Here is a 15,096-nt window from a genome sequence, read left to right as displayed (position 1 = left end):
CACATATCTCTTATTTATATTTCCTAGATCAATCTCACACCACATATTATGATCATTTAATGCAATTAATTTGTAAACATCCACTTTTCTTAAACTATGTGATTTTTTTGAAAATGGACATCTAATTTGAAACGGAGGGAGTAATATTTATTGCAAGCCATCTAATTCATGAGATTCTGAAAAATTATTCTTAAATTCTTAAGAATCTACGTCACCGTAGTATTCATTCAAATTAATCCACACTGAATACACATCGAAATCCTACAAAGTATATACAAATAAGTTAAGTAGTTAACTCTTTAAAAAGTTTTGAAGCCCTACAGATTATTTAATTTAGTTTGAAACATAGTTTAGTTCCATTGTTATAGGAAAAACACATGAAATGCGGTATAAACGAGAGACCATAGCTCAGGAAAGTTTCTTCAGATAATCTCGTTTCTTATTTTCTTATTAATTTTTCTTGTCACAATTATAGTACCAAATGGGAAAGTTTACAAGGTCCTGGGAAAACAAGCTATAAGCGTCTCAATTCGTTCGTCATCACAAATATAATATATTGATTATCGTATCAATGCATGCATTGCTTATGAAATCAAGTGAGCTGGAATAAAATCTGCGAAAATGGGAGTCCAAGCCATGGAAGCCCTGAGCGAGAAAGCGGCTTTCATGAGGGAGTCGTTGGAAAAGAGCCAGAACATCACCGATAGCATGGTCTCCATTCTTGGCTCTTTTGATCATCGCCTCTCCGCTCTTGAGACAGCCATGCGTCCCACCCAGGTAAATAAACGTACCCTGTATATCCCGCTTCGTATAGGATATTAGGTGACATTTGAGATTTTATTAGGTGTTGGAATACTGAAGGGATTATGGTGATTTGAATTTGTTAGATACGAACTCATTCGATGCGGAGAGCACATGAGAACATTGATAAGACGCTCAAGTCGGCTGAAAACGTATTGAATTTAATCGACAATGCGCGTCAGGTCAGTTTTGTTTTCGTCATTCTGTTTTTTATATCTGCATTCGTATTTCATTCTTGCTGGATACTATAAGTCCCTGTAATGCATTACGATGTTCAATTACATATGTTGAGAGGTTAATTGCGTTAATTTAATCACCCTATTGGTTAATCTTTGTGGATAGCTGATGGAAATGGGAATCGGGAATGAGAATGAAAGGTATAGTTATTTGGGTTAATGGGAATGAGAATGACATGAAATCCTAAGGGGTAGATAAGACATCATTTAGCCGTTTAAATGGGAATGAGGTTCACATTCCAAACAACTAAATCACTAGTCTAAACACTACACATGGGATAAAGGTTCCGATTTCCATTAACCGGACTCATTAAACATGAACCAAGCACCCCTTATGTATGTCCTTAATGAGACTTCTTGAAACAGTAATCTAATCTTGAATGCTTACTATTTCTTTTACTCAAAACAAAGCTGGTGATCTGATGTGCTATATAGTTTTGTAGTTATATTTTCGAAATATAAACTTGGAATTACATTTCACAGTTGTAATCAATCGAATTGCATTACTGTGAATGCTAAGTACGTTGTTTCATATATTTTCGTTCAGTTAAGTGAATAGAAATTCTTTTCCTCTTGTATATTTTGAGGCCATACGATTTGATATGATTTGCAGCTTCTGATATACCAACACTGAATGCATAATCTGATTCAGTTTCTCGTGTTATTTTAACTTTAAGGCGGAGGCTATAATCAAGAAGGGCCCCCATGAGGATCTGGAAGGTTACTTGGAAGCAATTGCCCAACTAAGAAAAATCATCAAACGTTTCACCGGTAATAAAAACCTTAAGACCAGTATTGAGGTGATTAGTAGCGTCACCAACACACTTGCAAGAGCTACTATGCAGTTGGACGATGAATTCAAGCAGCTCCTAGCTCAGTACAGGTTTGCTCATTCCGGCCTGTAGAGATATAAGACTTTTTTTACTATGTTTCTGATATCATCTCTTTTTAAAACATTTTGAACTGCATATTATTTATCTGAAGAATCTTTCTTCTCAATTCTCATATACTGATGAACATGTAACTGGTCCAGGAGTGTCAGTAAATCTTTTTATCTTATTAAGCTGTGTATCAGATTCCACCGGAAAATATATCACAAGGATAGTTTTAGAATCTATCACAACTTATGTGAATCTGTACATATAATTTGTCCTGTAAGGGTGACATACTATTTCATTCAGACAGAGACTTTTGTGTTATGCATCAAAATAGAACAAGTGTGTAAAGTAATGATGAAACCAACAAGTAAAGACTCCTGAAAATCGGGTGTTCAAGCTTGTTTAGTTGGTTGTAGGAAAATATGATATGAACTACTATGAGTGCATATTGGTTTATTATTATAATTAAATATGCTTCACTGGATAAGTAAATGATCTTGGAAATTACAGCTTTTATCATCTATTAGGAAACTAGTACTGTGATGGTAAAGAGAGGGTAGTGTCAGGGGTCCAGGAGATGCTCATTTTTAGTGTACCTTAAAACTCTTAAAAAGAATTGTGCTGCTCGTTCTTACTTATGTATCGCACGGGCTTTTAAGGAGAACTTACCTTAAGTGATCATTCAAGTATTAACAGTATACCCTTTAAATCAGCAGTCACACCATTTGGCTAAAGATCAAGCATTATTCATTAATGTAGAAGAATTTCTCCGCTAATTGTCCTTCAATTTTGGTTTTTGAGTTACTCAAAGAATTTTTTTCAGTAGAGTTGTGCATTAATTTAGTAAATCGATTGTGCTTTATTTCCCAACTGGAGTATGATTTTGTAGGTGTGCTCAGCTTATGCATTTTTGATATTCAATTAATATCTCTGAAAAATATAGTTTATCCATAATTTGTTTGTGTACATTGATCGTTACATGTTTATGAATTAGTGAATAATGTTTTTTACTCTCGGGTGAAATGCACCTTATTTGTATTTCAGCAAACCTCTAGAGCCCGATCGACTTTTCGATTGCCTACCCCAGTCACTGCGACCAACAGCAGCATCTCCTGCTCAAGATGCCGGTGGAAAAAAGCAATCAGAACAACAAAATAAAAGTCAGGAAGCTGTTGTTTATCGTATACCGACTCTAATTCCTCCCAGAATCATTCCACTGCTTCATGAATTAGCGCATCAAATGTTCAGCGCTGGACATCAACAAGAACTTTTCAGCATTTACAGGTCAGCGAGGATATGTGTACTCAACATTTATCATATAAGGATCCCCTCTCCCTCTACCCTTCAATTATCTGATCCTCAGCAAATAATTCTAAATATATTTTGCTATTTTTATTCAGACTTTATATAAATTTCATAAAATGTATCAGACACTTATAAGTTAATGCTTGTGTGAATAACTGCATCTGCATATAATAAAATTATGTTACACGTTTGTGAATTGTTTCTTATATTTTAGAAAGTGAATATATAAAAATTTTACTGGTCTCTGTTCATCAATAAAACTATAAGAGCAATCATCAGTTGACATACAATAGGAAATTTTAAATTTAGTATTCTACGGCTTGTTCTTTTCTTTAATTTACCAGAAATAAGGGTATTAAGGTTTATACCAAATTAACAATTTATCTTTCAAGCATAAAGCTTCTGGCGGTATGAGTGTTATAACTTCACGTCTTCAATTCTTCAAGCAGGAAACACAATAAAAAAAAAAAAAAAGCGAATGTTGAATGTGCTTGAAAATTAATCCATTTTTATATAAAATTACATAAGATGATTTGTCATTAAATTTTTTAATATTGATTGATAAATGGGGAAACGCGTGCTAAAACTTCATTTCGTCTGGTATGATTTACAGATATGTAATATTTAGTGTATGTTTAACTGAATCTTGCACTCTTTTCTTCAATAACACATTAATTGTATATAACACTTTCTTCTTCTTTTCTTTAAAACGACATCTGTTTACTGTGACAGTGAAACCCGTTCTGCATCAATGGAACAGAGCCTCAAAAAACTAGGTGTAGAACCACTTGGTAGAGAAGATGTCCAAAAGATGCCATGGGAAGCTTTGGAGGCTAAAATAGGGAACTGGATACATTTTATGAGGATTGCTGTATGAATGTACACCAATATGATCTACAAATTGCATTTTAGAACTTTAGAAATCCACTATTTGTATAACAAAACTTTTGCGTATTATATACAGGTCAAATTGCTATTTGCTGGGGAAAAGCAAGTCTGCGATCAAATTTTTGAAGGACTTGAATCTCTTAGGGATCAATGCTTTGCTGATGTTTGTGGTGATAGTGTCTCCATGCTCCTTTGCTTCGGAGAGGCTATTGCAAGAAGCAAGAGATCACCTGAGAAATTGTTTGTCCTGCTAGACATGTATGAAATAATGAGAGAAATCCTGCCAGAGGTATGTCATCACAAGTTCCAAATGGTTCACATCATTTCTGAATGTTTCTTGATTGGTTTTTTAGCAATGTATTCTTAGGTTTGACGTCTTACATAAATGCTCATAGAAAGAGCTCATAACGAAAGAATTAACAATCTATTTCCAGAATGTAATTAAATACAAGAGAAAGTTATAGTGTCCTGTATCACTTCATATTGTATGTCTTTTAGCACTCATAATTTTATATTATCTATCTGTGTTATACTGGTAATGGTGACAGTCTACTTGCATGCATGTGTAGTAGTGATTAGTTTACTAACTTGCCTACCTTATAGATCGTGATTGGGCTCCTCTGCCTGACATGAATTCTTCTTCTGTAGTTGAAGTTGGATAACTGGATTGTGTTTTTTTGGGTTGGTACTTGGAAGTTGGAATATGTTTGAGCTTTGAGGAGATTATTATTTAAAAATTTAGCATAACATTAGAATTTATTTTTGGTTAAATGATATTAAAATTTAGCATAATATCTGTAATCTGTTTACATCATGCAAATTTTAAAGCTAATTTATTATTTAGTTTTTGGCATAGTCTCTATCATGCATTATTATATTTTATCCTGAGATGTAGGGGGTCTGTCTTTTTTATTTGCAGTTCAACGAAATTTTAGGGAGCAAACACTGTAATGAAATGCGAGAAGCTGCAAAGAATTTGACAAAGCGGTTAGCCCAAACAGCCCAGGATACATTTGGTGATTTTGAGGAAGCTGTAGAGAAAGATGCTACAAAAACAGCAGTACTTGATGGAACTGTCCATCCCTTGACTAGCTATGTGATAAATTATGTGAAATTTTTATTTGAGTAAGTTCAAATCACTACTTCTGATTTCTAGCTACCTTTTCATTTTGTCGGTTGCTGTAGTTTGTTTGCATGCTTTCTATCATATATTAAGCCATAGGTTTGCTGTTATGTTCCCAAAGGACCTAACCATCATGTTTCTTCATCTAGCCATGGGATGAAATGATCTTTTCTTTTCTGAAAAATATTGTGATATTCATTTATGGATACAGAGTTAAGACTCTGAAAACCTATTGATCGCTACACTACCAATTTGCATTTTACCTTTAGGCAAGCCTCTATCACTAGACAGTGTACCAGATTTGAGCATGATACTCGATCTTTTTCTTTTATATTGTACTTGCCACAGATTTGTATCTTGTGGTACTTGGGAAATAAATCCATAGGCACAAAATTTACTTAGTATTTAACTTTGCATTACCAGAAGAACCTTATGCATCCGTTTTCAGTTGTCATTTTCGAACCCTTACAAGTCTAATGATAAAGTCCAATATTTTGATTTTCCTATAGCATAATATATAAATTATATCATAAGATGCTGTGCAGTAGAACTTTTTAACACTTCATTGTAATATGGAGACCTGAAATTTTCTAATTGAATCATCATATATTGCTTTTGTGTAGCTACCAATCAACTCTGAAGCAACTCTTCCAAGAGTTTGGTGGTGGTGATCCCGAGGCCCAATTGACAAGTGTTACAACACGGATAATGACAGCTCTTCAGAATAACTTGGACGGGAAATCTAAGCAATATAAAGATCCTGCACTAACTCAGTTATTTATGATGAATAACACACACTATATAGTTAGATCTGTGCGTAGGTATGTTATAACATATATATGATCTTGAACAGATAAATTCCAGATCGTAAGGTTGTCTGATAAATGCTATACAATGTCTTCTCTTTTGTCAAGGTCGGATGCAAAAGATTTTTTAGGTGATGACTGGGTCCAGATACACCGAAGAATTGTGCAACAATTTGCAAATCAATACAAAAGGATTTCTTGGTCGAAGGTGTACTATTATTTCCAAACTAAACTGATCATGAATTTGGATTATTAGTTTTGCATTTATCTGTTTATTATCACAGTGCATCAGGTTCATTGATATATTATGTAGGGCATTCTGAATGTCAACTGATATGTTTCCAAATTTTGAATTTCTATGTATGTACAACCACACAATCGATGTATACATGTAATTAGGGTCCCATATTTGAAATTCTGTCAAGAACCCCTTTCAATTCAGCGTCAACCCTGCTTGAGTAGGCAAAACTTCTCATTCTACATTACTTGCACCTAGTTTTCATTGTCCTGTTATTATTAGTAAAATCAGACTTTTTATGAGGTCTTCAATTTAGTAGGCTAAAAGGAGGACCACATATTTAGGGGAGGTTGCAGTTCTGAGCACCGTTGGAAAATCAATCACCTGTATCAACCAGAGTTCAGATTAATGTTATTTCTATAAAGTAAATGGTATTTGTAAATTAAAACAGAAAAAAAATCAATCTAAAAAGTGTTCTAGCCTCCAGTGTCAGTGATATTATTCTGTTGGTACATTATGAAGTATTGTTTGATTATTTTGTCTCCGTAAGGGAGTAATATAATTAGATGGAGCTTATTTTGCCTAACAGCCACATAGTTAATTATTCCAAGAAAAAACTTGAGTTGATCTCAGACCTTATCAGGGAACTTCGTGGCCCTAAGTTGAATGTATATCTTGTGCAGATTTTGTCATGTCTCTCCGTTGGTGGGTCAGGTGGTTCATTTACAGGTGATCCTCCAAGTAGTAGCAATGTTTCAATCTCAAGGGCAAATGTAAAAGAGCGGTTTAAGACTTTCAATATTCAGTTTGAAGAACTTCATCAAAGACAATCTCAATGGACAGTGCCTGACAGTGAGTTGCGTGAGTCTTTGAGGTTAGCTGTGGCGGAAGTCCTTTTGCCCGCCTACAGGTCTTTTATTAAACGTTTCGGGTACTATTTCTTCAAGTGATGGTTAAATTTAGTTATATTCATTAAACTTAACACCTTACATAAACATCAGTAGTAAGTTTCTCTAGTTCTTCTATTGCAGACCTCCGATTAAAAATGGAAAAAATCCTCAGAAGTACATCAGGTTCACTCCAGAGGATCTTGAACGAATGTTAGCAGAGTTTTTCGAGGGCAAGACCATGGGTGAACAAAAGCGGTAGTCTCAAACAAAGAACATTATTAATTTTAAGTTGGTTTAATCATATATATATTTATTTGTATATTAATGTGATTAAATAAATGTGGCTTTTGCCTTGCTCAGCTTAGTATACTTGAGAATGCACCGTAGCCTTAAGTTGAATATCACTGTGGTCTGTGTATCCTCTGTGTTTTTAAGTTCAACTGATATAGGCAAAAACTCCACCCCTGGTGCCACCACCATTTTATCATGTGCTAGCTTGCATCAAGGTTCTGCAAAACAATGAAACCGCAGGGTTTGGCCCTTGGATTGTTTTTCCTTTAATAATCACTGAACACAATGAATTTTGTGTACGAGTGTAGAGTGTAGAGGGTGTTCCTAGTTTGTTAGGATTCCTCAGCGGTCCCCTTACCTTTCCCGTCAGGTTGTTAGTTGGAGCCACAGCAATATCTTCAAGTCCCCAATTCAAACTTTTATTTCATGTAACCTCTTCAGGCAAATGTCTGACCAGATGCATTCAACTATAAAAACCAAATATTTTCATTATTACGATCAATAATTCTTTGATGTTAGAAAGAAGTACGAATAGCCCACCATTATTGTAACTAGAGCAAATTTACTACCATATGAACTGGACTTCATCTCATACACCTCACATTGAAATGCCTTCTTCCTGCATGAGGAGGAGATTGCGATCCTTAATCATCCACAGTCTTCTTAAGAGACCTGATTGCTACTGTGCTCTGCAGCTTATGACTCAGAGTATCCGCGAGAGGCTTTGAATATCAGTTCTGTAGAAAAATAAAAAGTTCTGATTCAAATAGAGCTGCAAGAGTTTCTTAAATCTTGCCTCTGAGTTTTTAATGAACGGAAAGCAAAGGAAAGTAAGTGGAATGGACGTTAGGTGCTCCGGAGTTTAAAAATTAGAGCAATGCTAGGGACCCCAAAATTTGTCCCCAAATTATTTTCCCAAATGACGTGGCAAACACATGGCGGAATTTGGTTGGGTGGTTTATGTGCATACAGGGGGTCCATTATTTATTAGTATAATTATAACCAATCACAACTTGCCACATAGATTTGGGAAAAAATTTTGGGAACAAAATTTGGGGTACTTAGCATTTTCCTAAAAATTAAGGAGAAAACCAATTTTTTCAGTGTGTGAGAGTTGGAAGAAAAATATTTAATGAATTATTGGTTACAATTTTATGTTTCTATTTAAAATAATTTTAATTTTAATTAATGTGAATATTTTTTTAATTCTTTCACACCCCATTCCTTTTCTTTTCATCCCATTTTTCAAATAAAGAGTTTTGGGATAAAATTCCAATGAATTTACTTCACATTTCTTTTGCTTTTGTATCTATAAAAATTTTAGGAGCACAATTATGAGTACCCATTTTGTAATTGGGTTAAATATCAAAGTGGTCACTAAAGTGAAGATCATAAATCAATTTGCTCACTAATCTTAACAGAGTCTCATTTCAATCATTAAAGTCATAATAGATATCAATCAAGTACCTCCAAATTTCAGTTCAAAGAGTAAAAAATTATGCATAGAGTTTGACACATTACTTTTGATAACTACCACAACCAATTAAAATAATGTGTCAAAATATATAAATAATTTGTTTACTCCTTGAACTATGATTTGGAGATACTTAATTAATATTTATTGTGACTTTAATAATTGAAATGAGACCTCATTAAAATTAGTGAGCAAAGTGATATATGACCTCCACTTGAGTGACAACTTTGATATTTAACCTTTTTGTAATTTGTTTTCATCGTCCATTCCGATCTTTTTTTAAAAACTCGGGAGTATGATATTAGAGCCTTTTTATATGTTGAAGAGTCGACCCCTCTCCCTGTTTTTACGATTATCAGTAAAAAGGTTTATTTTTTTGTTCATCCACCCATTTTCTCTTTTTTCTTTTTTTAATTCACATATTAATAAAATATAAATGAAATTGAACCTGAAAATTATTGTTGGAGTTGACACTCTTATAAATATATTAATTTATTTAAAGCTGAATATTTTATATTATATTTAAGAAACAACTAGGAGGACATTGGAGATGTTTTAGAGTTGCATTCTAGTTGAATTCTTATGGATCTTTTTCATTCTTGGAATTCAGTAGATTTAGCTTGTATTTTAAAAAATGTTTTGAAATCACGGGATATTATTTTACATTTTTATAAATATTAAAATAATAATTAATCAGTTTTAAATACTTAAAAGTTTAGTGATATTTATTTTAGATTATTTACTATCTATAAAATCTAACAATATTCAAAAGTTATTTTTTGACTTTATAACTATTTCATAAGATTGTTCAGTATATTATATATTTCTAGTAATTTAATTATAATCCACGATATTTTGAAAGATTTTGCTTGAATACAAAGACCTTATATTGACTTTATCCTATTTTACTCAAATCCCCATGGCTTCGAATAAAATCAAACTTACTTGCAAATTATTAAAACTAGTTGAGAAACCGCGCGTTGCGGCGGCCTATAAAAATTATACTAATTATTTAATATTAACATTTGTAAGATGCAATAATTTTGTGGCTGCCTATAAAAAGTATATTAGTGATTCAAAATTAATATTTGTAGGATAAAATAAATTTTATATTATAAAAATCTTGATGTAATACCAATACTAATATATAAAATTGCAAAATTGGATTATAATTCATGGTGAAAAATGAAAATAAATTTTTACATGTAATTAACAATTTAAAGAACAACGGGTCTTAATTTTATTTGTGTTTTTTTTTGAAAAGTAATCATGTTCTTACATCATCACCTTCCTCCAATTTTTTTGGATTGATTGTGCACAAAAACATCTAACTTAAATCCGTGAGATAGCGGTTTATAACTACCCTTACTTGTAACAACCTTTATTTTTTTAATACTATATAACGGACCAATTTTTAATTTAATATTTTTCATCCAAAAATTCCAGAAAATTAGAAAAATAGAACGGAGCGATTTAAGAGTCGTCACCTACACACCCCTCGCTTCTCCTTGATATAAGGATTTTCCTTGTATAGCGGTCTATAATGCATGAATAATATTTTTCTGTATACAAAGTAAATCATATAAAAATTAATAAAAATAAACATATCCAATGAAAAAAACAAATATTATAAAGAACAACGAACAAACATACATCACTAATAGTTAATTTATTGATATCATCTATCAATATCATGTTATAACTATATTATTATCCCCTATTTGGATTTGTCGAGTCTCACATAGCGGTTTATAACTACCTTTGCTTGCAACAACCTTTATTTTCTAATACCGTATAAGCAGCTTTCACTTATCGTTACAGAAGAACGGCACCACAAAATTAGAAATCGAGCAAGAGAACTATATATCACCAGAGACAGAGTTAGGGTTGTGGTATTGAGAGAAAGGAGGTTGTGTTTAGATGATCTAAAACCTACAACTTATAGGGGTATTTATAGGTGCAGAGAGACTTGTGTGCTACTCTTTCCCATAATTAAATAATCTTAAATAAAATCAGATTAAAACTTTTAAGCTACTACATTCCATAAATAATCTGAAACAAAATCAGATTCAGTGAATAATATTTTTCTGTATACAAAGTAAATCATATAAAAATTAATAAAAATAAACATATCCAATGAAAAAAACAAATATTATAAAGAACAACGAACAAACATACATCACTAATAGTTAATTTATTGATATCATCTATCAATATCATGTTATAACTATATTATTATCCCCTATTTGGATTTGTCGAGTCTCACATAGCGGTTTATAACTACCTTTGCTTGCAACAACCTTTATTTTCTAATACCGTATAAGCAGCTTTCACTTATCGTTACAGAAGAACGGCACCACAAAATTAGAAATCGAGCAAGAGAACTATATATCACCAGAGACAGAGTTAGGGTTGTGGTATTGAGAGAAAGGAGGTTGCGTTTAGATGATCTAAAACCTACAACTTATAGGGGTATTTATAGGTGCAGAGAGACTTGTGTGCTACTCTTTCCCATAATTAAATAATCTTAAATAAAATCAGATTAAAACTTTTAAGCTACTACATTCCATAAATAATCTGAAACAAAATCAGATTCAGAAATTTACTTCCAATATATTCGAAACTAAAAAAAGTAGTATTCCATAAATAATCTGAAACAAAATCAGATTCTAAAACTTGCTTCTAATGTATCCGAAAATAAAAAAGATAGTTCTAATTTGTGATATTTTTCATCCAAAAATTCCAGAAAATTAAAAAAATAGAACGGAGCGATGTGAGAGGCGCCACCTACACGCCCCTCGCTTCTCCTTTATATAAGTATATTGATTTATAGATTATTGTTATTTTATTAAAATCTAGATAAAATATATCAATAAGATTATTATAATCGATAAATTATTATTTATTTATTGCTCCCTCCGTTTCAAATTACATGTCCATTTTCTAAAAATCACATAATTTTAAAAAAGTGAATTTTGAGTAAAAAGAGTAGTATTAGGTGATTAATTGAACATGATATGTGGTATATGGTTGATCTTGAAAATATAAATTAAAAATATTTGTTGATTTTGAGTATATAATTAAATTTACATTGAAAGTTGAAATTGAAGTGGACAACTATTTAAAATAAATTTTTTTTGCTAGGATGGACATATATTTTTTTTTTGACAAAATGCAAATTCACTCCATTAAATTAAAATAAGATGGACATATATTTTAAAATAGAGGAAATATTAATATCTAGATAGAATATACTTTTCTGTCATCCTAGCAGAAGAACTAAGTTCAGCTATATTACTCCTCCACGGCTCCATCTCTCTCATTTACACTGTTAGTCTGTTAAATATTAGTGTGACTAATCAGGAAACATTAATCACATATGCTAGCTAGATAGAGTAACAGGAACTGGCTAAACCGTCTTAATTTCGATATTTGTTGAACGTAGATATACCTAATTCCAAAATTTTCATCTAACGTTGATTTTATCTGTTGAGCGTACATGCACCTAATTCCAAATTTTCACCTAATATTGAATTTGTCAACTTAAATAGCAACATCGGGTAATTGATAATATGAATATTTTGGTGAATGTGTGGGGAGTTAAAAGCAAGGAGATTGAATGAACATTGAATGAATTCAAGTGAAGAAAATGAAGAACATGGAGGGGGAGAGTAAAGAGACTTAAAATGATTACCCAAATTGAGGATGACATTAAAGTGAGACAAGAGCAAACTTTAAAATATAACGTTGAAAATGGTGATGAATCGAACAAGTTAGAAATAAATTTGTATTTATCACCTGACGTAAATAAATAATAAAACCTCCCCTCTCTCAACCGTCTCAATTACTCTTGCATTCATTTGTTTTTATGGTCTCTCAATCCTAGCACGTTCTTATTCACTATTCAAAGTAGTCCTTTTATAAACGGGTTAAATATCAAAGTGATCACTGAAGTGGAGGTCATATATCACTTTGCTCATTAATCTTATCGGGGTCTCATTTCAATCATTAAAGTCACAATAAATATCAATCAAGTACCTCCAAATTTTAGTTCAAGGAGTAAAAATATTATATAGAGAGTTTGACACATTATTTTTTAATACTACCAAAACCAAATAAAAGGTTATGACTTCTATTATTTATGATAATATATTTAGATTTTTTAAATTTTATTTACTATTTATTTTTTATTATATTAATATTTTTTTATTTTAATTACAAATAAATACTAAATAAAATTGATAAAATCTGAATATATTGTCATAAAGGCTAGAAGTCATAACCTTTTAGTTGGTTGTGATAGTATTCAAAAATAATGTGTCAAACTCTCTAAATAATATTTTTACTCCTTGAACTAAAATTTGGATGTACTTGATTGATATTTATTGTGACTTTAATGATTGAAATGAGACCCTGATAAAATTAATGAGCAAAGTAATATTTGACCTCCACTTCAGTGACCACTTTGATATTTAACCCTTTTATAAACTTAGATAGCCCGGGTAACTCGATAATAATCTTGTGAAATAAATAATTATTTTTGATTTTGACATATTAGAGAGAGGTTGAATAATCAGTGGTAAAAATAAAATTGTAAAAAAATTCATTGGAAGGACTCTTGCATGTGTATGTACAGTTTACACCTCTGGTAAATTGTCCGGTTCAGCAATTCAAGTTTTCATTTATAATCCAAAACTGGCAACCACTGAACCAGGTTCAGGCAGGACTTAAATTTGGTGAGTTGTATCCGGCACATGATTTTGATGAACACTCGTACAGATACCTCAGGCCTTACAGCTAAGAATGAACGGATCATAATCTTACTTGTAATTGCACAAGATTGAAGATTAATGAGAAAAGTGCACTTTGTGTACATGTATTATGGTCTATACAACACTTGCAATATTGTAGTTTCAAATCCTACACCCAAGGTACTGGACTATCTAATTTTATGCAGTGAGTGTACCACCGTCAGTTTAACACTGACGCCGTGAGATTAAATAGTTTAAGTCATGATTATTTAAGTCATTTAAACAACAAACACCCAAAGCAGACAAAAAGACGCCGGATAATCAAAACTGTTCCACACAATTTCACCCTTATACGACAAAATCACCAAATTACCCTGCTCTAAAAGCTTCACATTAGTACCATTAAGCACATTATCACTTCTACGCACAACATTTTCCGGTAACTTCAAAGAAGTATCAATAATTTCCAAACTTTCGTCACTGGAATATACCAAACTCGCCGCTGCTAAATTTTCAACCGGAGTCGGAGACTCACGATTTGCTCGGTATAGAAGCGTACCAAATGCCTAAATATACTCTATATTCATCATTTGTACAGAACTTGAAAGTCTTGTTTGGGCTGGAAATTGTAGCTTTTCCGGTGATTAGAGTTAGGGGTCGTGTAATCTGAGCATCTGGGCCAGTTAAATTTGAGATTTTGATGGGGGTTCATTGAGTTTTGTATGTGAAATTGAAGTTAGGTTGTGGGCAAATGCAGTAAAAATGTGAAAATAAGTGAGAACGAAGAGAGGAATTAGAGGCATTATTGTGTTCATTTCAAGAATTTGAGAGAGGGTGAGATACTGGCAGTGTGTAAGCAAGAAATCATGGTTCACTGTAAGGGGGGAGAGAGAGAGATGTGTCTCTCTTAATTTTCTAGAGAGAGAGTAGTGTTTTTCTTGAGGTTTTGAGAGATAATAATTTCCAAAGCTACCCTAATTAATCTCACGGCGTCAGTGTTAAACTGACGGTGGTACACTCACTGCATAAAATTAGATAGTCCAGTACCACGGGTGTAGGATTTGGAACTCTAGTATTGCAAGTGCTGTATATGCCATAATACAGGTACACAAAGTGCACTTTTCTCAAGATTAATTCGAGCCTTGTAGTTGTACGTGTTGCATGCCCAAATATGCATGTATACACTATACAGAAAACTTTTGTGCCTCGAGTGGTTAAAGATTATTGTGATTAGAAAAAGTGGTTATAGAAATTGAATAATTATTTGGTAATTTTTTTGATATTTATATATATTAGATTATTATACTAAAGTAAAATTTTTTTGATAAGATTTGACAGTGCAGTTGTAATAACTTTTCGCAAAAGTTAGAAAAGCATATTTGGTAACGTGATTTTTAAAAAATAATTTTTTAGCC

General features: G+C 32.3%; 1 protein-coding gene across 1 annotated transcript; it reads left to right on the top strand.

Moving 5' to 3' along the window:
* Window positions 1–399: 399 nt before the first annotated feature.
* On the top strand, window positions 400–7,633 carry LOC108213678 (exocyst complex component EXO70A1). Its single transcript, XM_017385472.2, has 11 exons — window positions 400–777; window positions 888–983; window positions 1,715–1,920; window positions 2,960–3,199; window positions 3,953–4,091; window positions 4,185–4,397; window positions 5,028–5,233; window positions 5,855–6,052; window positions 6,146–6,245; window positions 6,959–7,206; window positions 7,307–7,633. Exons 1-11 carry the CDS (start codon window positions 622–624, stop codon window positions 7,422–7,424), a joined length of 1,920 nt encoding a protein of 639 aa, XP_017240961.1. The 5' UTR covers window positions 400–621; the 3' UTR covers window positions 7,425–7,633.
* The last annotated feature ends 7,463 nt before the right edge of the window (window positions 7,634–15,096 follow it).

This window comes from Daucus carota, chromosome 3, assembly GCF_001625215.2.
Source record: "Daucus carota subsp. sativus chromosome 3, DH1 v3.0, whole genome shotgun sequence".
Lineage (NCBI taxonomy): Eukaryota > Viridiplantae > Streptophyta > Magnoliopsida > Apiales > Apiaceae > Daucus > Daucus carota.
This window is presented reverse-complemented; position numbering and strand designations above follow the sequence as displayed.